The sequence below is a fragment of the Schistocerca cancellata genome, chromosome 2 (genome assembly GCF_023864275.1).
Source record: "Schistocerca cancellata isolate TAMUIC-IGC-003103 chromosome 2, iqSchCanc2.1, whole genome shotgun sequence".
In the NCBI taxonomy this organism is placed as follows: domain Eukaryota; kingdom Metazoa; phylum Arthropoda; class Insecta; order Orthoptera; family Acrididae; genus Schistocerca; species Schistocerca cancellata.
Genome location: NC_064627.1, coordinates 255,943,169 through 255,970,726, shown reverse-complemented (window position 1 = coordinate 255,970,726; position 27,558 = coordinate 255,943,169). Strand labels below are relative to the sequence as shown.

The window sequence follows — 27,558 nt, the reverse complement described above, 5'->3', positions numbered from 1 at the left end:
TCCAACTGTTGACGGTACAGGTTCAAGTCCACATGAAAAGGCGGTGCAAGCCTGAGTGAGCTAAGTTACGTCCTGCCTATGAATTTGCTGCTCCTGTAACTGAGTGACTTAAGATAAAGACAGCTCTGACAGTTTGACATCCATGATAAAGGAAAAATGGCACTCAAACCTTATGTGGAAAAAAAAACCCTTAGGCCAACAGCATCAACTAACAGAATTGACAGTCATAAAACCTATGAACAAACTACCTGAACTCTGCAGAAAAGGCAGTTACTAAGAAACTTGGTTCACGAGCATGCATAGATGAGAAACCTGGCTTGGTTATAAAAATCATTGAATGTGACACCACTGCCTACATATTATAGCAAAACAAAACTAATACACAGCAAGTAGTACTAAAACAAGTGTGAAGAATACAGAAACATGAAACCTTTTACCTCATTGTCAATGAAGCATATGGCTGATGAGAAGAGACAAGAAGACATGAAAACACACTTCTAACACATGAGCAAGATAGGGTTGTTGCCAATGAAGTACAGTGGACTAGAGAAGAGCTCTGAAACATCTCACAAAACCTTTCACCCTGCCGCAAGTGAGGTACTGCGTATGAGAGAAGAGCACTAGAAAACTACATGAAACCTTTTTTTTCCCTCATTGACAATGTGCTGCCCTCTTACTGAGGAGTAACATCTACACATCTTGAGAACAGCAGTGTCTGCAGGAGCAGGGAAGATTAATAATGGCACAGTTCCACAAACTGATGAGCTTGTAGGCAGCCTCCAGATGAGCAACAAGTGCTGTTAGTAATGACTCAGTCACATGAGGCAGTGAGGTGTGAGCAGTCACAATTAATACTGTAAAGCGGGGCCCTCTGAGCACCTGGCAAAAGTGCAGTATCGGATATGGCTCTCAACAAGTGTGACTTGGCACCTCGGTGAGCAGTGGGGATGGCAGCAGCATGTGTGGTCCGTAGTGGAGCCTCCAGGTGGCCGTTGGTTGCCTTGAGCTTGGAATGTAACTGCTTCTCCAGGGGTAGAGCACAGACTTAAGTACCTGCCTGAGGACAAATACGTCCATGTGGATATAAGTTAGTGCCCATGACTGCAGCGCTGTCGACTGTGATTTTCACGTCATGTACTGGCAATGCTGATGCTCCCGAACATTGTGGCAGATGCTGGTGTCATGACTACTCAGTACCTTGGTGCCTCTTGTATCCCAAATTACCTACAAGGTGAGGCCTGCACGACATACATGTAAGTGCGGTGAATGAAATATGCAGGGGCCACCCCTTCATACATCACAGAAACAGTGCATTTTAGTAGGATCTGAATACAGAGTGGTGCAACACACTAAAATGACTATGTTGCCCCACCAAGGTGAGTTAACACATGAACAGAACTGAACAACTGAAAAAAGGATGAAACACTGCTCCAGCAAAAATGAATGAAGACACATCAGGAAACACTGAAACACACACAAAGGAGGACAAGATTGAGCATGGTTTGGTGGTGGGGAGACGGTCAAGACGAAACCAGGAGCTGGCACTGGAGCGAGCAAATTTTGAGCGGGTACTGTACTGAGAAACCACACATGTGGCATGAAACCATCATCATCATCATCATCATCACCACCACCACCACCACCTGTTAACACGTATGACAGACAAGTGAAGAGCACCGTAACACAAAACATTATCCTTGTTGTCCTTTGAAGTATCCCTGACCAGGTGTTGTACCCAGGTAGTGATTAATATGCACATTGGAATAACAAATGTTTGTTTATTGACCATGAACTAACTCAGTACAACTTTAGAGACTGAAGGTTCATACATGAGGACTACTGAAATTTCCGTCAGCGATGATGCATAGCAAGTGCTTACCATGACAACATCCACAACTGTCAGTAGTGGCGATGAGCCGGGAGGTGCTGTGAATGTGTAGCAACATCGTCCCACAAGGCCATGAGCTGGTGGGCAGTCCAAGTGGAGGTCCAGTGGAATAGGGTCTTCCACAGTGGCTGTGATCAGACGGCACCGTCTGATGGGTAGTGGTAGCGGCAGGTGTTGTGGTCCGAAGAGTAGGCTCAAGGGTGGCTGGCAGTCACTCTGGAGCCCGGACCTGAACTGCCATCAAGTGGCTATCAGTAACCTAAGTATCTGTGAGTAAAGGAATGTCAGAGTGCTGTCACTTGGGCACACAACCATTTGGATACAAATAGCTGCCTGTAGTTGCAACACTGTTTACTGCGACTGGCACACCACATATTGTCATGGCTTGTGCCTCCAAAGCTGTGGCAGCTGCACGAAGCCTCTACATGATGTTCGGTTGTCAACTTTATTCTTAGAGCACACTTATGTAGAGTAACAGCTTTTTTGACTGTAGTTGCATTGACCCAAATGATCATGGCACAGGATCATACTGAGTGAAACATTGCTAGTGACTCCTGTTCTACTGTATTGTATTGGGAACAGACAGATTAACCAGTTTTTATAAGGCTGCTGTTACATTATGGAAAGAAGAAAACCTAAAAAGGATTGCCAAAGTTCGTTTTCCAAAGTGGCTATTTTAACTGCAATTACTTTTTGTGTATTAAGAAGTTACATTGGTCATGTTATTGCAACCAAATGTAAATTTTATTCTTCTCTAACATAATATTAAATATAATGTCATTAGTTACAGAACAACAGTTTATGAGAAAAATGTGCTACATGCAAGACTTAAATTAGCAGAATCATTGGCCAGTACTGTTTAGCTCCTCCTGTATCAACTGCATAAATATATCCTATGTAACTGTAGTCCGATTTAAAGTAGCTGCTTCCTCCAGCAATACACCAATGGGAGCCAGCATCAACTGCTCCCACTGTGTCGCCTCTTCAATTATGTAAATCATTGTGCCTGCCAGTTCACAGAGAGTCATTGCAGGAGAAGATTGCTGTAACATTTATTTTCACATCCCTTATGATGTGCTACAAAAGTAGTTCAGAGGTGGGCGTAGGGAAAGCACGATGAAGGGCTATATCATACATAAATTTCAGGTTTTTTATGTGATTTCTGAAGAAAATAGAAAATTTAAATTTCATAATTATTAAATATTGACAAAAATTGCAAGAATAAATGTTGTTTCATGAATAATTTACATATCAAACATAATGTGATACACAAAATTGGAAAGAGACATTACCAAAAGAATTGCATTGAGCTCAGTAGTTTTCTAGATACACAGAGATTCCTACATCATATGAATATCAGATATTTTATTTGATGTTTGTAGGAGGTATATACTTAGAGGGATTTTTTTATTCCCATGAAAAATGCAGCATTGTGGCAGAGCCCTGTGAGCATTACTTGTTGTGACGTCACCACGTCACCACGTTTCGACCTTAAATGTCAAATGCCTGCTAATAATTGAAACCATACTATGGTTCATAACAACACATGTTACTTTAATGAAAATTTTGAATGTTTCGAGGGTGGTTTGAAAAGTTCTCGGAATCACCAGAAGTATTGTATTTGCAACAGACAGATTAACCAGTTTTTATAAGGCTAGTGCAACGAGTTGTTCACATGATATTCATTGGAATAAACGAGTGCAACATCAGTGCTGTTGGAAGAGAGCTGTGGCGGTGACATGGCTCTGCTGTTGTTCCTGTGTAGTGACTTACATAGATCGAAAAAATCGACATTCGAGCAGTGATTAAGTACTTCGTAAACAAAGGTATGAAAGCAAAGAACATTCACGCCGATTTCCAGATTACACTGGGGAACACTGCTCCTTTGTATTCAACTGTTGCCAAGTGGACAAATGAATTTAAATTTGATTGGGAGAGCTTAGATGATGATCCGTGCAGTGGTCGGCCTAGATGTGTCTACCCCAGAAATCATTGCAAAGTTGCACAAAATGGTCATGGAGGATTACTGATTGAAAGTGAGAAAAATTGCTCATGCTTGACAGATGTCATCTGAAAGGGTGTATCACATTTAATGGAAGAATTAGAAATGAAAAAATTATCTGCAAGATGGGTGCCGTGACTCTTGATGCGCACCTGCACACATGTGCCGACGCCATGGCAAAATTACATGAACTAAGGTATGACTTGTTGCCACACTGCCTTATTCACCTGATATTGGTCCGTCAGACTTCCATCTCTTCCCAAATCTGAAAATTTTTCTTGGTGGACAAAGATTCACTTCAAACGAAGAATTGATAGCTGGAGTTGACAACTGTTTTGCAGACCTGGAGGAAACTCATTTTTGAGATGGGATCAAGGCACTGGAACATTGTTGGACCAAGTGCATTAATCTACAAGGAGACTACATTGAAAAATAAAAAATATTTCAGTGATGTTAGTACTTTTTTTGTATTCCGTTTAAAGAACTTTTCAAACCACCCTCATACTTCAGACTGTGTTTGTACTAAGTGATAATAGTGCCCAGTCTCTAGTGAATGAGACTGGAACTGAAACTGAAAGTAGCAAAGCAAAAACCGAAGTTCTTAGATGTTCCTTTACAAAGGAAAAATCAGGAAAATTACTCCAGTTTAATTCTCGCGCCACTGTAAAGTTGAATGAAATATGTATTAGTGTCAGTGGTGTTGAGAACAGCTGCGTTGGTTAAAACTGAAAAAGGCTCCAGGCCCCAATGTAATCCCTGACAGATTCGATACTGAATTTGCAGCTGAGCTAGCCCCTCATCTAACTAAAATATGTCATACATCCCTCGAACAAAAAACTGTGCCCAGTTTTTGGAAAGAGGCACCTGTCTACAGGAAGGGTAGTAGAAGTGGCCCACAAAACTACCATCCAATATCCTTGACATTGGTTTGTTGTAGAATCTTAGAACATATTCTAAGCTGAAACATAATGATGTATCTTGAACAGAATGGTCTCCTCCATGCCAACCAGCAGGAATTCCGAAAATATCGATCTTGTGTGACAATTCATGCTTTTTTCAAATGACGTACTGAAAGCTTTGGATCAAGGCAATTGTGTAGACGCTGTAGTTTCTGACTTCCAAAAAGCATTTGACTCACTACCACCCCTACGCGTATTGTCAAAAGTATGATCATATGACGTATAGAGTAGAATTTGTGACTGGATTGAGGACTTTTTTGTAGGGAGGATGCAACATGTTATCTTGGTTGGAGAATCATCATCAGATGTAGATGTAATTTCAGGTGTGCCCCAGGGAAATTTGTTGGAACCCATGCTGTTCATGTTGTATATTAATGATCTAGCAGACAAAATTAATAGTAAAATCAGGCTTTTTGCTGATGATGCAGTTGTCTGTAATGAAGTACTATCTGAAAGAAGCTGCATAATTATTCAGTCAAACCTTGATATGATTAAAAAGTGGTGCAGAGATTGGCAAGTTGCTTTAAATGTTCAAAAATGTAATGCACTCTACAAAATGAAAAAAAATGTAGTATTCTATGACCATAATATCAATAAGTGACGGTTGGAGTTGGCCATCTCATATGAATACCTGGGTGTAAGACTTGTAGGTATATGGAAAGGAATGATCATATAGGTTCAGATGAGGGTAATGCGTGTCGCTGGTAGACTTTGGTTTAGTGGTAGAATACTGGGGAGTACAATCAGACATTGCTTACAAACCACTCGTGCGACAAGTTCTAGAATATTGCTCAAGTGTGTGGGACCCATACCAGATAGGCCTAACAGGGGTTATCGAATGCATACAGAGAAGGGCAACACAAATGGTCACAGGTTTGTTTAATCCATGGGAGTGTGTCCAAGAGATACTGAAGGCACCGAATTGGAAGACTCTTCAAGATAGACGTAAACTATCCTGAGAAAGTCTATGGGTGTCGTACCAAAAGTAAGGTTCCCAGTGAGCTACAGCCTTGAGGGAAGGTGTAGGCTAAATCCAACAACAGTGCCATGCGCAGTGCTTCCCCCATCCTTAAGCCCGCCCGTCCGTGATTCGCTACATAACTTAGTATTGGCTTGGCAACCATCAGAGAGGGAAGTGTTGGTCACCGCTCCCGCCAAGTGCGAAGTTCGAGCAGTAATCCGGTTTCTCCATGCAAGGAAGTTATCACCTGTGGAGATCCATCAGCAACTGACTGAGGTTTATGGTGAAGAGTGCATGTCCATTCAGCACGTCCGCAAATGGTGCAGGGCTTTTGCTGAGGGTCACACGGAAGTCCATGATGAAGAATGGCGTGGATTTTCCAGAAGATTAACAGTGAGCTGCTTAAATTGTAAGACATTTCCAGGGGCAGATGTGGGCTCTGACCATAATCTACTGGTAATGAAATGTAGATTAAATTTGAAGAAACTGCAAAAAGGTGGGAATTTAAGGAGACGGGACCTGGATAAAATGAAAGAACCAGAGGTTGTACAGAGTTTCAGGGAGAGCATAAGGGAACAATTCAGGGAGAGCATAAGGGAACAATTGACAGGAATGGGGGAAAGAAATACAGTAGAAGAAGATTGGGTAGCTTTGAGGGATGAAATAGTGAAGGTAGCAGAGGATCAAGTAGGTAAAAAGACGAGGGCTAGTAGAAATCCTTGGGTAACAGAAGAGATACTGAATTTAATTGATGAAAGGAGAAAATACAAAAATGCAGTAAATGAAGCAGGCAAAAAGGAATAAGAAGTCTCAAAAGGAAGTGCAAAATGGCTAAGCAGGGATGGCTAGAGGACAAATGTAAGGATGTAGAGGCTTATCTCACTAGGGGTAAGATAGATACTGCCTACAGGAAAATTAAAGAGACCTTTGGAGAAAAGAGAGCCATTTGTATGAATATAAAGAGCTCAGATGGAAACCCAGTTCTAAGCAAAGAAGGGAAAGCAGAAAGGTGGAAGGAGTATATAGAGGGTCTATACAAGGGCGATGTACTTGAGGACAATATTATGGAAATGGAAGAGGATGTAGATGAAGATGAAATGGGAGATATGATACTGTGTGAAGAGTTTGACAGAGCACTGAAAGACCTGAGTCGAAACAAGGCCCCGGGAGTAGACAACATTCCATTGGAACTACTGACTGCCTTGGAAGAGCCAGTCCTGACAAAACTCTACCATCTAGTGAGCAAGATGTATGAGACAGGCGAAATACCCTCAGACTTCAAGAAGAATATAATAATTCCAATCCCAAAGAAAGCAGGTGTTGACAGATGTGAAAATTACCAAACTATCAGTTTAATAATAAGTCACAGCTGCAAAATACTAACACGAATTCTTTACAGACGAATGGAAAAACTGGTAGAAGCCGACCTCTGGGAAGATCAGTTTGGATTCCGTAGAAACGTTGGAACACGTGTGGCAATACTGACCCTACGACTTACTTTAGAAGAAAGATTAAGGAAAGGCAAACCTACATTTCTAGCATTTGTAGACTTAGAGAAAGGTTTTGACAGTGTTGACTGGAATACTCTATTTCAAATTCTGAAGGTGGCAGGGGTAAAATACAGGAAGTGAAAGGCTATTTACAATTTGTGCAGAAATCAGATGGCAGTTATAAGAATCGAGGGACATGAAAGGGAAGCAGTGGTTGGGAAGGGAGTGAGACAGGGTTGTAGCCTCTCCCACATGCTATTCAATCTGTATATTGAGCAAGCAGTAAAGGAAACAAAAGAAAAGTTCGGAGTAGGTATTAAAATCCATGGAGAAGAAATAAAAACTTTGAGGTTCGCCGATGACATTGTAATTCGGTCAGAGAGAGCAAAGGACTTGGAAGAGCAGTTGAACGGAATGGACAGTGTCTTGAAAGGAGGGTATAAGATGAACAGCAGCAAAAGCAAAACAAGGATAATGGAATGTAGTCGAATTAAGTCAGGTGATGCTGAGGGAATTAGATTAGGAAATGAGACACTTAAAGTAGTAAAGGAGTTTGGCTATTTGGTGAGCAAAATAACTGATGATGGTCAAAGTAGAGAGGATATAAAATGTAGACTGGCAATGGCAAGGAAAGGGTTTCTGAAGAAGAGAAATTTGTTAACATTGAGTATAGATTTAAGTGTCAGGAAGTCGTTTCTGAAAGTATTTGTGTGGGGTGTAGCCATGTATGGAAGTGAAACATAGACAATAAATAGTTTAGACAAGAAGAGAATAGAAGCTTTCGATACGTGGTGCTACAGAAGAATGCTGAAGATTAGATGGGTAGATCACATAACTAATGAGGAGGTATTGAATTGAATTGGGGAGAAGAGGAGTTTGTGGCACAACTTGACTAGAAGAAGGGATCGGTTGGTAGGACATGTTCTGAGGCATCAAGTGATCACCAATTTAGTACTGGAGGGCAGCGTGGAGGGTAAAAATCGTAGAGGGAGACCAAGATATGAATACACTAAGCAGATTCGGAAGGATGTAGGCTGCAGTAGGTACTGGGAGATGAAGAAGCTTGCACAGGATAGAGTAGCACGGAGAGCTGCATCAAACCGGTCTCAGGACTGAAGACCACAACAACAACAACTGCTCAAAGATCAGAGGGTCACTGTCCTTGAACTAGTCAAACGCATTCTTGACGCTTCCCGTGGCACAATCGAAAGAACTTTAACAGAAACGTTGGGTTATCACAAGGTGTGTGTGCTCACTGGGTCCCCCGGATGCCGACTGACGGACACAAGAAGCAAAGCCTTGACTGTGCTCGCAAGTTTCTTCAACAATGTGAGGGGGGAGGCAACAAGGAGAAGTTGTTGGGCTCTGTAATCATGAGAAATGAAACGTGGGTGTTTCATTACACTCCTGAAATAAAATAACAATCTTGTCAGTGGCGTCACTCCGTTTCACCACCACCAAAGAAATTCAAACAAATGCAGTCGGCAGGAAAGGTTATGGAGAGTGTTTTGGGATTGGAAGCGGGCACTCCTCATCGATTTCATGCAACCTGGGATGACAATAAGCTCAGACAGATATTGTGAAACATTGCCCAAATTCCGGTGAGCAATCCAGAATTACCAGAGAGGACGACTGACAGAGGAAGCAGTGCTTCTTCACGACAACACTTGACCCCACGTCACTCATCAAACACAGGAACTTTTGAAGAATTTTGGGTGGACTCTTCTGGCCCGTCCCCCATACAGCCCTGACTTGGCCCCCAGTGATTATCACTTCTTCCCCAAGCTAAAGGAACACTTAGGTGGCAAATGCTAAAGAGCAGCAATGAAGTCTGAGCAGAGGTCACATGCTTCCTCAGCAGGTTGGTGGGAGACTTTTTCAACTTAGGAATACAAAATCTGGAGCACTATCTTCAAAAGTGTTGGGAAAAAAGGAGATTATGTTCAAAAATAGACAAAAGTGTAAGCTTTTCAACAATGCAAAAATTAATAACAATAAACAATGTTTTCTATATGTATAAATATGGGAATCTTACTTTTGGTACAACCTTCATATTAACAAAGTTCCAAGAAACTGCTTTAAATGATTACTATCCCCTAAAATATCACTCACGTAGGGTTTTTGAAGATAATATTAGAATAACTGCTGCATATACAGAGGCATTCAAACAATAATTCTCCATACATAAATTGGAACAGGAAGAAACCCTAACAACTGGTACAATGAGATGTACCCTCTGCCATGCACCTCACAGCGGTTTGCAGAGTATTGATGTAAATATAAACAATGAAAAGATTAAAGGTACCTAGCCATGCATGTTAACGTGCTGCTTATATATTGGGGAGGGGCACTGGCCCCAGATCAAATCCGCCCAGTAGATAAATAACAAGGGTCATGTGCCAGCCAGCCTGGATCTGGTTTTTAGGGGGATTTACACGTCTTACTAGATGACTACTGATTTGCTACCAAAGTTTCACCTCAGTTACATGATTCACAAACATTAGAAAAATAGATACTTTTGTTCACTTTCACATGAATAACACTAAACACAGATTGTTGAGGTACGCATGTTCCATTCTGCCTAGGTAAGAGGGTGGGAGCAGGAGGGGCATCTGGTCACCCCTTAAATTAACCAGCCAAATACATTGATAACCATGCTGGCCATGCACCAATGTGGGACAAAGGCACCAGAAGAAGAATGAATGGAAAGAGTAAAAGTAACATCTCTCCACGGAGTTCAGTCATCAGTGGGTTCAGAAAAACGGTTGTAAAAGGTAATAACATTTGGACACATCTTAAATTCTGCAACTGTCCTGCCTCATTCTTTGCTTGCACCTACCATACAACCACCTCCACCCCATTACCCTAACTTCACTCATCTCGCACTCACAACCCTCGTTCCAGCAGTTTTCCTCTGTTGTAGCTTTTCCTCACAGTCTACTCCTCCACATCATTGTGTGCTGCACGTACCTCTTCCTGCTTATGGCCACAACAAGCTCACTGTATTCATATCCCATCTATCTGCCACCCACTCCCTCCCCACCGTCAGACAGTATTTTGTAACCCTTCTTCCTCTTCCCCACCTCATTTCTCCCCTTGCCTCACCTAGCACAACCTCTCACGAAGCAAGGTGGCACAGTGTTTAGCACCCTGGACACACATTCGAGAGGATGATGGTTCAAACCCCCATGAGGCCATCCTGGTTTAGGTTTTCTTTGATTTCCCTAAATCACTTCAAGTAAACACCAGGATGGTATCTTTGAAAGGGTGTGGCCTATTTACTTTTCCATCCTTCCCTAATCCAAAGGGACAGATAACCTCTCTGTTTGGTCCCCTCCCCCAAATGAACCTACCAATCACAACCCCTCGCAGTGCATGTGTACACTATTAGCCCTGAAGAACAACTTGACCAAGCTACCAAATTTCTAAGTTTTGTTTGTGTTCCAATTGATGGCTCAACCCGTCAGCTGTATGGTAACTAGTTACTTTTATTCTTTCCATTATTTATATTCCACCGAAGACTATCCATTACCATATTGATAATATATAATTAACGCAAAAAATACATACACATTGAAGGTAAGATCTGAAATACATCATAGCTAATAACTGCCCGTAAGAAATCAATAAAACTAATGTCTTATTTAGAAATATTACTTTGTCTTGTGTCACAAACTTTTATTTATTATTATTATTATTATTATTATTATTACTATTATTGCAAATGTGAAAAAAAGGAGTTCAGAAGGACAACCAAGCATAATTTCCAAAGTCTCATGAAAAGCTTAAACCACTGACTAGTAACAGGCAAACAACAGAAAACCCAGGATGGAATATAAGAATATTATAAAAAGGAAAGTTGCTACTCAGCATATAGGGGAGATGCTGAGTCGCAGATAGGCGCAACGAAAAGACTTACAATTAAAGCTTTCAGCCATTAAGGCTTTCGTCAAAACTAGATGACAGACAGATGCGCGGGCGCGCACGCGCACACACACACACACACACACACACACACACACACACACACACACACACACACGACTGCCAGTCTCAGGCAACTGGAACCACACTTTGAGCAGCAGCACCAGTGAATGATGTAAGTGGCAGCTGGATGGGGGTAAGGAGGAGGCTGGAGTGGGAAGGGGGAGGGATGGTATGGTGGGGGTGGCAGACAGTGAAGTGCTACAGATTAGATGGAGGGCAGAGTAGAGGTGGGGAGGAGGGGGAGGGGTGAAGTAGCAGAAAAGGAGAGAAATAAAAGACTGGGTGTGATGGTGGGGTGATAACAGTGTAGTGCCGGAATGGGAACAGGGAAGGGACTGAATGGGTGAGGATAATGGCTAACGAAGGTTGAGGCCAGGGGGGTTATAGGAGTGTAGGATGTATTGCCGCTTGCGCTGCTCAGAAAAGCTTGTGTTGATGGGAAGGATCCATAGGGCACAGGCTGTGAAGCAGTCAAGGAAATGAAGGATAACAGTTTGTTGGTTGTCGTGCCTACATAGAATGCAGCACAGTGGTTGCAGCGTAGCTTGTAGATCACATGACAAGCTTCACAGGTAGCCCTGCCGTTGATGGGATAGGTGATATTAGTGATCAGACTGGAGTAGGTGGTGGTGGGAGGATGTGTGGGACAGGTCTTGCATCTAGGTCTATTACTAGGGTATGAGCCATGAGGTAATGGATTGGGAGCAGGGTTGTGTAGGGATGGAAGAGTATATTGTGTAGGTTCATTGGACAGTGGAGTACCACTGTGGGGGGATGGGAAGGACAGTGGGCAGGTCATTTCTCGTTTCAGGGCACAACAATAGGTAATCTAAACCTTGGTGGAGAATGTGATTGGGTGGTACTGAGTTACAAGGGGAATGCTCCTCCTTGGCAGTATGGTGGGACTTTGGGAGGTGGTGGGAAACTGGACAGATAAGGCACAGGAAATTTGTTTTTGTACAAAGTTGGGACGGCTTCAGTGAGATGCTCGGTATATTGTTAGAGGGACTGCTCGTCACTGCAGATGCGAAGACCACAGGTGGCTAGGCTGTATGGAAGGGACTTCTTGGTATGGAACGAGTGGCAGCTGTCAAATTGGAGGTTTTGCCGGTGGTTAGTAAGTTTGATGTGGATGGAGATACTGATGTAGCAATCTTTGAGGTGGAGGTAAACATTTAGGAAGGTCGCTTGTTCGGTTGAGCAGGATCAGGTGAAGCAAATGGGGGAGAAGTTGTTGAGGTTCTGGAGGAATGTGGATAGGGTGTCCTCACCTTCGATCCAGATAGCAAAGATGTCATCAATGAATCTGAACCAGCTGAGGGGTTTAGGATTCTGGGTTTTTGGGAAGGATTCCTCTAGATAGCCCATGAATAGGTTGGCATAGGATGGTGCCATGCAGGTGCCCATAGGCCATACCCTGAATTTGTTTGTAGGTAATGCCTTCGAAGGAGAAGTAATTGTAGGTGAGGATATAGTTGGTCATGACGACTAGGGAGGAGATTGTCGGTTTGGAATCCATCAGGCGTTGGGAAAGGCAGTGTTTAGTAGCGATAAGGCCATGGGCATTAGGAATGTTAGTGTACAGGGAGGTGGCAGCAACAGCGACGAGTAGGACACCGTGTGGTAAAGGGACAGGAACTGCGGATAGTCACCAAGGATGCCCCGTTGTGGCCAGTTACTGTGCCCCCACTGACTGAATCTCTGCTTTCAAAGACCAGCCCCTTCAACCTATTACACGGAACCTACCCTCCTCTATAAAAGATACCAACCATTCCACCACCGACAAACATTCAAAGTCAAATAATAAAAAACCCACCAAAAACATGATTCAAATGAAAGTAGTGGCATACTCATAAAATTAGCCTTTTCAGTTGATGCCAATTGATCCAGGTGCAGTTTGTCCAAATTTGACAATAGGTATTCATTGAATCTATCACAGAATAATATGTATACAGTAGCTACATGGAATTTAGTATTAACTACAGTTTGCATTCACAAGATGATATTATAAAAGTATTATTTGCTATTATAATTATGTGTGTCCGTAAATAAAAAAACTGCACACATTGAACTAAAACTTAGCCAAGCAATATACTAAAATATGTAGACTTGTAAAACAGATTATAAAGATTAAAATGATTTGTTTACCAAATCAAAATACTTTGGATGGCAGATCCGTCTTGCTGGAGAACCAGTAATTTGATTTATATGAGGCAGGTTGTTTGCTGCAAAACTAAAAAATAATAATAAAAAAAATAAATCAATAAAATTTGAAGGTAATGTTCTCTACACTGGCACCATCTGGCAGCTGAAACTTGCAGCTTTGTGAAATTTGTGAAGCAGGCTGGTAGTTGACACTCTGAGTAGGCACACGTTTTTATTCCTTACATTGGACCTTTTTTTGCAATTTCTAAGTTTGTGGTGAGTGAGTTTTTATAATTATGTTTTAACTTTGATTTTTAATCTTTTGTAGCTTGATGTTGTGTTACAAACACATGTTGCTTGTTATTTTCCTGTATTCTTAATTGCAGGTATCTGATGATGGCAGATGCCAAAACTTAGTAAGCGACTAAGACAGTTATACACACAGAAGGGAGATTAATGTATTCTGTACCATTACATTGTATTCATGGTACTAATGACAGAAATTTCTTTGCAGTACCCAGTATTGTTTTATGGAGCACCAAAGTTTGATCCAGAAAAGTTTAAGAAAATAGAACAAGCCTATGATTTCCTAAATACTTTCCTCGAAGGAAAGGAATGGGTGGCTGGAACATCTATGACTATTGCTGATTATTCCATGGTATCTTCAGTTGGCGCAGCAGAAGTAAGTACTGTTTGTGAAAAGTTAGTCAGTGGGACTGTTTCATTAAGCTGGAACATTTCTACATTATTCAGCTATGAAACTTTTTATTCACTGTTATCAACAAAGAAGCATTACATCGAGTGCAATATTGATTTATTTATTTCTTTATTTGGACAAATAACAGTTTGCTCCCTACATTTTAAAGGCCATTTGTTCAATTATGCAGCATGTTCCATAAATCCCATAATGAGGGAGAGTATGTGGCAACTATTTAGGTGAGAGAGGGGAGGGAGTAGGAAACTTCTGCTCTTTCTCATACAGTATTCAGTTGTTGTTTCTATCTGCTATTTCATTCTACGAATTTAACAGTATTGTTTCAGGGAACATAAGCAGCTGTTTACACATACTGAAAAATTAAAAACCTGTTTAGTATGATTTTAGTCTTAACAGGAATTTAGATCAAAGTCTAAATATTGTGATAAATTGTAGGAGTGTCTTCTTTGTTTGTGCAGGGTCCTCATTTAATTTTATGTTGTATTTTTTTTTTAGCAAAATTCCTGTACTGAAAGCATTCTGTCTGTAATGCTTCTGTGTCACAGAAAGAATAGCTTCTTGTCAGTCAGATGTTATTTAGGCTATGCGGTTTTTATAGTAAAACTTCTATCATTGAAAGAATAGTTTCATCATTATTGGTAGAGCATTAAATAAAATAACACATAAATTATCATTCTGTGGGTAGTGATATTAGAATGTTTAATTTTTGTGATTTTTGCGATTCGTATGAATGGTGATGAATATTTAAGAACATTTTCATTAATTAGTCATATAGAGTAATGTTATGTAGAATTGTAACTTTACTTTTGCTACTCTGAGCCTCATCATCATTCTCGCAGAAAAACAAGCATGCTGCTGTTAGAACTTGCTGCTGTGTGTTCAGTTCTGTTTGAGCTGTCAGTGTAAGCTGAACCATCTGACTGTATTCTGGAATGAGTCTAATAATATTGCAGGGTTAATATGCCATCTCCCACTTCACTCTTTATCACACAATCAAATACTAAATTGCTTCTAAACAGATAATCATATTTTTTTACTCACCTTCCACACTGAAAATATTCATTTCTTTTGTAAATCAACCAACACATTTCACACTATAACAAGATAATGTACACACAGGACATGTATGGGCTCTGTTCTTAACAGTTTGAGGCTTTTAAATACATGGTTCCTCACATTAAGAAGTGAAAATGAAGATAATGCTTTGTCAAGAAGCAACCAGTAGTTGCAGAACATAAGTGAATCAGAGTGAGGCCACTTGGTAGTATTCCAGAGAAATTTGTTATACAAGATGTGTTAAAAACGTAATGGGAATTTTGTAATTTTGCATGTTGTATTAATCTGATTGGTGCAGTTTTGTCATTGTTGTGTTGCTAAACATGTTTACATTATCTGCAGAGTGTTAGCACATCAGATATTTAATTTTTTGTCAGCTGTGAAAAAGGTTACATGTGTTTTTGCATCAGCAGTTATTTGTTATATATAAAAATGGACAAAGGATTTGTATTAAATTGTGCAGTATGAATGGAATAAAATTGAAGTTTTTGGAATTTTAAATATTGCTTTTGAATGAAGAAAAGTCTGGGATGGAGTAACAACAATGAAATGGGATAGATTGCTCTTCTTCACACAAAGGGGGTGTTGAGTGGCAGACAGGCACATTTAAAGTACATTTAATGGTATATCAAGCTATTGGACCAAGTCCTTCCTCACCCATATTGCACTGTATCCTTGTCTTTCCCTATTTGGCCACTGCTCCCAGCCCCTTGTCCCCTGGCTCATATCTCTCTGATAGACTCGGATGTAAGACATGTTCCATACATCTTCCCATTACCATCTACTCCATCGTTTTGACAAACATCTCCAACCCCATCAAAGGCAGGACTACTTGTGGATGCAGGCATGTTGTCTGCCGTTGGCTACAAACATTGTGGCATTCTACATGGCCAAGTTGTCTGTCTGCAGGAATGGATACCACCAAGCTGTGACCAAGAGACAGTTGGTCTTCTTAGTTCCTAAGCATGATACACAACATGGTGTGTTGACTGCTTCATAGGCTGTGCCATAGGCTGTGCCACTAACATAAAATTCTCAGAATTGTGCAACTGGGAACTCTCTCTCTATAACATATTCTACATTTCTGTAACCTCCTAGCCTTGACCTTCAACAGTCCCCGTCCCACCTGCATCTATCCCCTATCCTGCCCTCATTCCCGTCTCTCGTATGCCTGCTGTGCTCCCAGTGGTGTAGTCATTTCCCCTTCTCTCTCTCTCTCTCTCTCTCTCTCTCCCTCTCCCTCTCCCTCTCCCTCTCCCTCTCCTCCCCCCCCCCTCCTCTCTCTCCTCTCCCTTTTATCCTTCCAAGCACAGCTTCCCGATGATGCACCTGACAACCCTCCATCCTGTCCCCACAATGTCCTTGCACCCTCACACAGGCATCACTATAGCATCTCCCCAGCCCTAAGCTGGTGCCCCTCGCCAACCCTGTCCAATGCCTCTTCTGTACTGCCACTACCTACCCCAGCCAAGATTGCTCTCATTCCATTCAGATCTTTGCACCCGGAGATCACAATGGCCCTATGTTTGTGTGTATTTGTGTTTTCTATGTCTGAGGAAGGACTTTGTCTGAAAACTTAATCTACTTTTGTATGCACTTTATACGTATCTCTCTACTGTTCAGTGTCTCTTCTGTGTGGTAAATAGCAGTCTGTCATACTTCAAATATCCCTTTTGGTGAATGTGCTATGAACAAAACAATGGTTCATGGTTGATATACAAGTAAGCCATTAAAACATTGGAGATGACTAGGACTCTGGACACCCCAGCACATTAACAACAATGGAAATATGGAAAAAATGAAAGTGATTATGATTGATCACCAAATCAGGGAAGTTGCTTGCTGATGATGATGGCACATCAGCAGGTTCATGTGATGCCATTTTTTCATAAGTTTTAGGTATGAAAGAAGAGATGGCAAAATTTGTTCCAAAATTAGTTAATTGTGAACAGAAACTACAGTGAATGCAATTTGCTTAAGAGTCACTAGACGAAGTGAAACAAGGTTATCTGTGTTTTGGTAGTTCCAACATCGTAGAGTCAACAGTGATGCAGAACTATTGAAACATATCATAAGATGTGATGAAACATGTCTTCATGGATATGCATCAAAACTGAGACTCAGTCATCCCAGTGGAAGAATTGTGGATTGCAAAGACCAAAAAAGCTCATGTGTGGTCAGACATGAATGTGATGCTTACTCTGTTTTTCGATTTTAACGTGTACTGCACTGATGGGTTCTTGCCATAGCGACAAATCATTGAGAAGAAGTACTACTTACATTTGCTTGAAACAATGTGGAAAAATGGTTGAATTTGTGGCAAAACAATTAATGATTTCTGCATCACAGTATTGCAGCTACTGACACTTTGTTGCTTGTTTCTGAATTTTTTGCCATAACCAATACTGTAATGATACCCCGGCCTCCATAGTCACCAAATGCGGCCACTTGTGACCTTTCCTGATCCCAGAAGTAAGGAAAACATTAAAGGGTTGTTGTTTTACAAGCATAGTTGAGTGAAATGCAGTTTCTAGATTACTGTAAAAATACAAAAGAATAAACAGGAAGATGTTGCTAGCAGCAGAAAAGTCACGAATGAGAGAATCGCATACAATTTGGGCAATTATAGCAAAGCAATCTGGACAGTTGTTAAGAAAGGAAATGGAGGAAGAAATCAGAGAGAAATAAATTCCAAGTAAGGGACAGAGGAGCGTTAATTTTGTATCCCAAGTAAACCGAGCTAGATGGATTTCCAGTGTGTAGGCTCAAGGAATTCATTGATAATGTGAAGGGGCCCTTAACACACATTCTAAATTAATCTTTCATTTCAGTTACCTTTCCGGAATACTTAAACAGACTGGAGTTTACCAGTACACAAAATGAGTGATACTGAGAACATAGAAAATGTAGACTGCTATCACCCTATCTTCATTTTCAGAGATCATAGAAAAACAGATGTGGAAGATAAACTCATTGACTACCTTAATAATATAATTTGCTAATAGAATCACAATTTGAATTCAGACTAGCAGTAGTTCAGAAATGGCAATAGCAGAATTCATTAAAAGCATAATGGGGGCCCTGGGTAGACACTGTTGTATTAAAGAATTTTTTTTAGATTTGCCGAAGGTGTTCAGCAGAGTAGATCACAAAATACTTTGCCACAAACTAGAGGCACTGGGAATAATAGGAGTAGTAAACATGTGGTTCCAGTCATATCTCATGAATACAGTACATAGAGTAGAAATTTCACAGGCCAATAGAAATCTCAGTTCCATAAAGGAGCATCTATCAGATGCGGAACATGTCAACCTAGGTGTCTCACAGGGAGTATGTCGAGCACTAATCCATATTAATGACTTCTCTGAAAGAGTCATGCAGGCAGGCAAAATTCTGTTTGCTGACAGCAGCAACAAAATAATCACAGATATGTCACTAGAGCTACTGCTGTGCCAAGCTGATGCTAATAGAGTACATATATGGTCAGAGGAGAATAAAGTAACACTTAACATAAAGAAGACAAAAGTATACATTTCTATACAAAGAAATAATAACAACAACAACACTGCATTGAGTGTAAATCATGAGTCGCTAAGCTGTGTTAACTAACACAGAGGTTTTAGAAATGGATGTAGATAACCAACTGAAGTGGTGGACAAAAAGAATCGCAGAAAGGGTTTCTGCCTCATGATACGCTCTGTGGGTACCAGCATCAGTGTGTGATAGTAATTGATTGAAAGTAACTTACTATGCATATATTCACTCAGTCACTAGATATGGTAAAATTTTTTGGGGCACGGGCAGATTAAACATTGAACAAATTTTCAGATTACAAAAGAGGGCTCTTAGAACAATAACGAAAAAGAACAAATGAGATCACTACCTGGAATTATTTACAGATCTAGGAATCTTGAATGGGCACCTAAAAAGAAAACGCACAACATTATTGAATATCAGATAAAGTTTGAGACATCTTTCAGGGATTGGAAAAGCTTATTACGTCTAATGGGGACTATTTTGGAGGGGATATACCTTTTTCATCTACATCCATTTCATCAGCTGTGTATTGACGCAAATTAACTTTCAGCTATCGGAAATGAAAATTTGATAGCTGCTGATCACTCCCCATTCAAACAGTATATACCATATGCTTAGACACTCGGTGTGGCATCCCTGATGATAATTTTACACAATCATGTGGAATGAAAACTTTTTCCATCCCGAATTTCGTTGATGTAATAAACATAGAACTATAAACTGAATACGCTTTTCGCTCAACACTTTCATAAATGCTTTCATAACATGTTCCATCAAATGGGGTGATTTCGGAAACCGAGTGAATTCGGACAGTATGGCTTATTTGCTCTTTGCCACTGCATAGAAACAAAGAGTTACTTATTTTAACGTCTGTGCACCAGTTATTTTAAGCGCAAGATTGCATTTATTCCTTTCCACAACTTTTATTGTGCATCAATTGTTTCCCTAGGTGAATAATTGACGAACAGTCTCACTGTTAAAAATCCATGCATTATCGTAAAGTGGAAACTTTCTATTGTTGCACCGAGCGGGAAGTTATTGTAACCGTAATTGTCGATGCGCTCAGTAGCTAACAGCATTGAGACAATTTATGTACTAGTTTGTCGAGTTTCTCGTGCAAGGTTGTAAAATAACGACGGTTTTTGTAAAACTGTGTACTGTGTGGGGTGATTTCGGACAATGCCAAGAACGTATAAGAGCAGGAGATGTGCTATAGTATGATGTAATTAAGACCCGGAACTTTTAGATAAAGCTGTTCGTGATATTCGGAGTGCTAAATTATCATACAGAAAAGCGTGTGATTTGTATGGTATACCTAAATCAACCATACAAAATAAAGTGCAGGAAGCACATCCGAAAAAAATGGGAGGACAGTCAGTGCTAAATAAAAAAGAAGAAGAAGAAGAAGAAGAAGAAGAAGAAGAAATGTTGAAGCAAGGTATCTTGAGGGCTGCACATAGGGGAATTCCCTTCACTAAATTGGATATTAGATATTTAGTCAAAGGCTATCTTAATAAATCTGGCCGAAAAGAGAGGAAATTTCGTAATAATTTGCCAGGAGAAGAATGGGTGCATTTATTCCTCAAACGACAGTCAGAAGATCTTGCAGTTCGCTTCAGCGAAAATATTTAATGAGCTTGTGCAGAAGTGAAAAAAGACTGTTAAGATCTTTTTCTCTAATATCAAGGCAAAGCTGGAAGATCTCCCACCTAGCAATATGATCAACTATGATGAAACCAACATGTCAGATGATCCAGGCAAGCACCAGATAATTACGAAACTAAAGAGTAAGCATACTGAAAAAGTGATGGAGTCATCAAAATCTGGTGTCTCAATAATGAAGCCAGCTAGTGCTGATAGTAAACTGCTTCCTCCGTATGTCCTTTACAAATCAGAGCATTTGTGGGACATGAGGCAAGAAGGTGGACCACGAGGAACCCGTTTCAATAGGAACAAAAGTGGATGGTTTGACCTGCCAGTATTTGAAGACTGGTTCTTTACAATCGCTTTGCCCTATTTGAAGAGGCAAAATGGGCTAACAGTCATGATTGGAGACAACTTATCCAGTCACGTGTCTTTAGGTGTTATTGAAGAGTGTGAGCGGAACAATATTTCATTCATTCTCCTTCCCCCCCAATAGCACGCACCTCCTCCAACCGCTCGATGTAAGCTTCTTCAGGCCAATGAAAGCAGCGTGGCAAGCTGTATTAACTGATTGGAAGAAACACACTCGTGGGACCATTTCCAAGGATGCCTTCCCACTTCTTCTGAAGCAGACACTGACTAAGATTTCAGCGAATTCCAAGGTAAACATAAAGGATGGCTTTCGTGCCACGGGCCTAATCCCTTTTGATCCAGATCATGTCTTATGAAAATTGCCTGATAATGGGGAGAGCCAGCAAAGCAACGCAGACGCATGGTCTTCCACTTATGAAAAAATGCCCAAAGAACCGTTATCCTCCAAATAAGCTTGGTAGCTCCTGCTGCTGCTGCAAACTAGACGTTCAACCTGGAAAATCAATCACTGGCCGAGATTTTCAAGGAAACTGAAACAGTGCTGAAACAAGTCACAGTGCTTGCTTCTAGCAGTAGTGAAAGTGAAAACTACACATCATCCATTGAAGTTTCACCACTGAAAGAAGAGGCTTTTCTTGTTGCAGAGTACAAATATAAAAGTGGAAACAAGGAGCAAACAAGGCAGTATATTGGAGTGGCTACAAATTTTGGTGTTACAGAGGTAAGTATGAAATTCTTGCACCCACACGAGAACAGTAAAAACATATTTGTGTTTACTAATGTCCCCGATGAAGACACAATACAAAAACTGCAAATTTTGAGAATACTTCCCACACCAGTTGAGAAGAGAGGAATGTTCATTTTTTGAGATGATGTGCTTTAGACTCGAAGACAGTCGTTTATTTAAAGTGTTTGCAACTTAATTTAGAATGATGAGTGAGAAAAATTATTTTGACCTTTTAGTTAAATTACTTTGTTTGTTTCTGTCTGTTTCTAATATTTCAGTTAAGAACTGTAAAAATTTTTATTTAAATTCTTGCAAAATAAAAACTTACCTGTAATATATAAAATTCATTATATCATTCCATATCAGTTATTCATAACAAAGGGCTACCTTAAAATGTGTAAAATGTCACCAAAATCAAATAAAAAGCATGTAGAATTTAAAAAAAAAAGGCAGTAACTATCCGAATTTGCCCTCTATATACTGTAACTTCGGACAGAGATTTAAAAAACAGACTTGTCCGAAATCACCCCAATCCATGGGGTGACTTCAGACGCTTTATTTAACTGCCTCAGATAAATATACCTACACATACACTTTCTGGTTCGGGGATATTTTATTCGTTACACATATACCCTACCACTTCCATAACAATCAATTTAATCTAACAATATATACGAAAGTTACAATCAAAATAATAACAAAACTGTCGTCCAAAATCACCCTGTTTTGATGGTACTCATACTTTTCTGTCTTCATTTTACCCTTTTTCAGCTACCCTATTTGGTTATTGAGGTATTTTTATTACTATTGCCTGGTACTACAGATTAAACAATTCCTATTAATATATCACTCTTGAAAGTTATTTGGTTTTTGTTCTGTTTTTAAAATACTTTACTGAAATGAAGACATTTCTGCCCTGGACTATAATTATTGTTTATTTCCACTATTGGTCAATTTCGACTATTAAGCAATTTTTCAAGTTGTAGTTTATATGCTTCAGCACAAGCCACCAAGCTGTCCAGCCACCAGAGTATGGCGAGTAAATGTAAAACTTATGACAAGAAAAGTATAGGTTGCTTTTCATTAAACTCAATTAGTGGTTTTGGTTAAATAAACATCTTCAGATCCACTCTTAAAAGAAGAATAAAATATGTCATCAAAACATATAAAATCAGAATACATTCACCATTATATTGTACTGTCAAGTACAAAGTGCAACAAAACAACACCAACAGCTTTGACGTATAGTAGATTGTGTGGCGACAAACAAACTGAGGATGCGAATCCATGTCTGAGAACCTCATAAAACAGTACTGCAGGATGTTGATGTCATAGAGATCAACACCTGCAGTTCATCCCTTTTGGCAGCAATGCCAGCAGATAGCAATCAGTGTTCTTGTGGCAGGTATGAACATATTTCCCGCCATCCAACATCGTTAACGCAGTCACGCTTATTGTGAAAAGCACGTCCATCAGCGCTAAGACTTACATTCACTGCCGAAGGGATGAACTAGCGGCCGGCATTGGCTCCTACAATTTTGTTGAAGGATGATTATCTGGAAATGGGTTTCTATCCTCAGTTTGTTCCTCATGGTATCTTCCATTAACCCTTGAACTTCACTAACATAATTTTTTGCACCCTGTATATTTGACATCTATTCTTTAGTCTGGTATTAAATAGTTGCTCTTCAGATAGTTAGTTAAATGAAGCAGTCACTAAATGTAAACTAAAATCAATGTGGACCTTTTCAACTTGAGTTTTTGATAATCAGTGGCTGTAGTTGCATATACACTAAGCCTGAAATAATACATGTACTGTATATTCTTCAATTGTACTCTTTACAGGCTGTTGGTTTTGACTACAAGAAATATTCTAATGTTCTTGCTTGGTTTGAAAGAGCAAAGAAGGCAATAAAGTCATATGATGAGATTTATCATCCAGATGCCATGGTGTTTAAGAAGTGGTATGATGACGCAGGTGCTGGTGATAAAAAATAGTCCTATGTATTTCAAATAGTCCTAGCTATTTTGTCTTCAGACTGTCTCATAGGACTTCCTCTTTGTATTAGAAAAAAAGTTTAATATGTACAAATAAATCAGTTAATTCAAACTGTGCATGATAACATTTCTCAAAATACTTGAAATTTATTCTGAATGTATATCCAGTAAACTAAATGATCTGCTATTTTTGACTGAAATATTTTCCATTAGCACTTATATGCACAAGAAAAAAGTACATGGTTTACGACCAGTGGTTCAACTTCGCGAGGTAATTTAATGATGCAAAATGATATTTTGGAAGAGTCATTGAGATTTTATTATTACTATTTCTACAATTATGTGAACTGTCACAGTAACAGGTTATAATTTTCATTGTATGAAATTATATACCTCATGTGTAAATTGAAGCTGGATGGGGGGGGAAAGGAAAGGGCAGGGACTGTTGTTGACAGCTGCATCAGGACTCTTCACGGAACCAGTGGCAATGAGTGAAAATGTGTTTCGGACTGCAATTCGAACCTGGGATCTCATGCTTACTGGCCAGTTGTGTTAACCACTGCACCACCCGGACACAGTATTTATGGCAACTTCATGGACTAGCTCAGTATGCTTCTCGGCAGACGGGCATTTCTACCTGGTGCCACCTGTCCATAGTCCATGTCCATGTCCTCAGTGCTCACTACTTTGAGATTCCTGCAGGAGGTCAGATATAATCATTCATCTGCACTGAAGGAGGTGGATTTGTTGCCCATCGAGGCGAATCAGTTATATGAATGCATGCTGTCTGTTCTTTTTGAAATGTCCAAAAGAACAGACACCACACATTCGTAAAATTATACGTCTCATTATTTGAAGTGTGTCATTGAAATTATTACCATTTTAGCCATTGAATTAATTTTAATTGCATATGATTATTTCTGTCAAGTGTAGCACTAAATAGAATTGTTTGATTTAACTCAGTATCCATAGCATAGAATATAAAACTAAACAAGAAAAAAAAAAAGATGAATAATAAAAGCAAGCAGCTGTCTGTGTCATTCACTGTGTATGTTTGCTCTGTGAAAATGTTGTAATTAAATAAAAGTGCTACTGTTATTCATGATTTTCTTCTTTACTTTTTAAGGAGAAATTTGTTTGTGCACCCATAGTTGATAGAGTTGGGCTGTAATCTGGCATCGCTGCTGGTTGTAACCACTCTGTCCTATAGTAATGCCAGATTGCAGCCTGACAGCTTAGCTGATGGCAGGAATGATTGCTTGAGTATGAGGCTGTGACCCAGAAACTAGTCACAAAAGAGAGAGAGAGAGAGAGAGAGAGAGAGAGAGAGAGAGAAATAAAATGAATGGAAAGTGTAGCTGTGTGATGCCTACTTAAAAAATAAATGTTACTGTTGTAAGTTTCTCAGGATGACTAAATATGAATCTACTCCCCTGCTCTGTCGAATAATAATTGTAGAATACACACATTTTGTTCTATACCTGCTATGATACTAGTAATGTATTTCTGCATTTTGTCTACATCCACATTCACTGTGAAATGCATGTCTTGGGATACTTCCCATATAGGGGTTTCATCCTGTTGCATTCATATGTGAAGCATGGGATGAATCATGGCTTCAGTGCTTCTGTGGATGTTGTAATTCAAAATTTTAAACATGGCTGAAACAGCAACTGTCGAAAATCTTCACAGTAAATAACAGCCAACTGCAACTGTTTGGCTGTTATCATTTACCTTGAAGATGTTGTAATTAGCGTAATATTGTTTTTGGGTTGTCTACAAGAGTGATGCACAGGGCACCGTAATACATATCTCTAGATCTGTCTCTTAGTACTCGCTACTGAAGCTTTGTAAGTGGGTTTTCTTGGGAGAAGAGGAGGGGGAAGGTGAGTTAGATATCCATCTCCAAGCATTTGCCGGTTCAGTTTTTTCAGCATTTCTTTAATGTCCTCCCATGAATCAAACAAAACTGATCTTTCACGGCACCATTCTTTGAATACCGTATTTACTCGAATCCAAGCCGCACTTTTTTTCCGGTTTTTGTAATCCAAAATACCGCCTGCGGCTTAGAATCGAGTGCAAAGCAAGCGGAAGTTCTGAAAAATGTTGATAGGTGCTGCCACAACTAACTTCTGCCATCGAATATATGTAGCGCTACACAGGCATCCTTTGTACGCACAAAGATAAATACTGGCGCCAAAACCTCTGCGTCAGTAAATGAAATTTAAAAAACGATTGGAAGACGAGTTTTTTTTCTCCGCCCGAGTTTCGACCACTGCTTTTTCATACATTATCCAATGAAGTAAATAAAAATTCCGTATTGTTCATCTTCGAATTTCAATGTACTACGAAAATCCGACTGGTAATACTGGGATTTTTGTCAATATGGCCAACTCTACGTTCTGAATTTTTCCTACCTGTGAGAAGAGATGGTTGCTAATAGGAACCTGATGAAATGTGAATCACATGCAGTATTCTCTTCACCATAAGAATAATACGAATATAAACATTTTGCCATGTATTCTTTCAGGTTTGCTTCTATCTCATTTAAATCCTGTCTGCCAAATAAACTACGAAACTAGAGTGAGACAACAGCAAACGCGGAAGAATATACATATCATGTCATGTTTATATTCGTATTACTCTTATGCCTAATAGTGATACAGTCAGAAATGAAGCACGGCAACTGACTAGATTTTTAAATCTAAGATGACTAATTTCTGTGCAGAATTTGATGTACTAAAGAAGCGGCCGCAAAGAGTTTCAAACAGAGAAAAATTTTCGTCAAACTCTCGTTCAGAACATGTTCTATCATACGCAGTCTATTATTTGGTTCTTGTTGATCATTATCAAAGAAAGCAGCAGTGTAAGTAACAACAAATAGCAGTCTCTTGCCATTGTTTCCCTAATGAGACGATTCCTCTCTTTTTTTTTAATTGTAGGTGGCGGTAGCGCGCACAAAAGCAAGCCATGCCGCGAGCAGCGACAGGCCGTAAACACGCACTATCGAATGCGTCAAACAATGCATGACACAGTATAGTAATGCATTTTCAGCGTAGAGTGACTGACGTAAACACCTGTAACATAGATAACGGCACTTATTAGATCAAAGCAAAATAAGCAATCGATTCAAACCAGACGAAGCACGTGAAAAAGGAAGGGTACCCGTATAAATACGGACGGAGCGCCTGACGCATAGCAATGGCTACCTGGTAAAGCTTAACTGCTAAGCTTTTGACTCGAACCAAACTACTGTAGCTGTATCGTCATTCATTCGACCTAAATTGTGTCTCATATTACAATGGACCAACTTTGTTTCGATTTGGAGGCACGGCCTAAAACTTTTCTCTCCCCTGGAATTTCGAGTCTCAAATTTCAGGTGCGGCTTAGATTTGGGAATTTTTTTTTTTCCTTTATTTCGAGTCTCATTTTTCAGGTGCGGCTTAGATTCGAGTGCGGCTTAGATTCGAGTAAATACGGTATATTTAACATACAGTGTTAGTCATACTTATGTGTGGGTCCCACACACATGGACAGTTTTCTAATATGGGTAGCACAGATGATTCATAAGCAATTTCGATTGTAGACTGCATTAACCCAGTATCCTGCCATTGAATTGAAGTCTACCACATGCTTTACTGATGACTGATCACATGTTATCATTCTGTTACATATCCCCACAAAATGCTGCACGAGAGTAATTGTACGTGAATTGTGCTTTATTTATCTCATGACGCCTTTTCAATCCATGTGGTTTGTGTACACTGTTGACTGGTTCCAGTTTACTCATTGATGCTATTGTTGTAAGATACTACTGTTACATCCATAAGTAGCCAGATATCAATGCACTTGTCAGAATGCAGGAGATAAATGAGTAAAGCTGCAAGGTGGAAGGACAGCCTGCAGAAAAGACGCCAAGCGGTAGTTGAGCTAAACACAGCTGGCTGATGGTGGACAAGACACAGACAAGTACAAGCCAAAAGCAACCTATGCAACAACGAAGTGCAAAGCAGAAACTTTCACCACAACATTGTCCACAGGCCCACAGCAAAGAGAGAGAGAGAATCTGAATTGCGA

At 40.0% G+C, this 27,558-nt stretch overlaps 1 protein-coding gene across 2 annotated transcripts in view; it reads left to right on the top strand.

The window, feature by feature from the left end:
* Nucleotides 1-24,426, top strand: part of LOC126161589 (glutathione S-transferase 1-1-like) — a 57,473-nt gene extending 33,047 nt beyond the window's left edge. For both annotated transcript variants that reach the window (XM_049917534.1, XM_049917535.1), the window contains exons 4-5: nt 13,947-14,114; nt 23,329-24,426. In XM_049917534.1, coding sequence (XP_049773491.1) covers nt 13,947-14,114; nt 23,329-23,481 — 321 coding nt within the window. In that variant the 3' untranslated portion in view covers nt 23,482-24,426. The remainder of the gene's footprint in view (nt 1-13,946; nt 14,115-23,328) is intronic.
* Nucleotides 24,427-27,558: the final 3,132 nt, after the last annotated feature.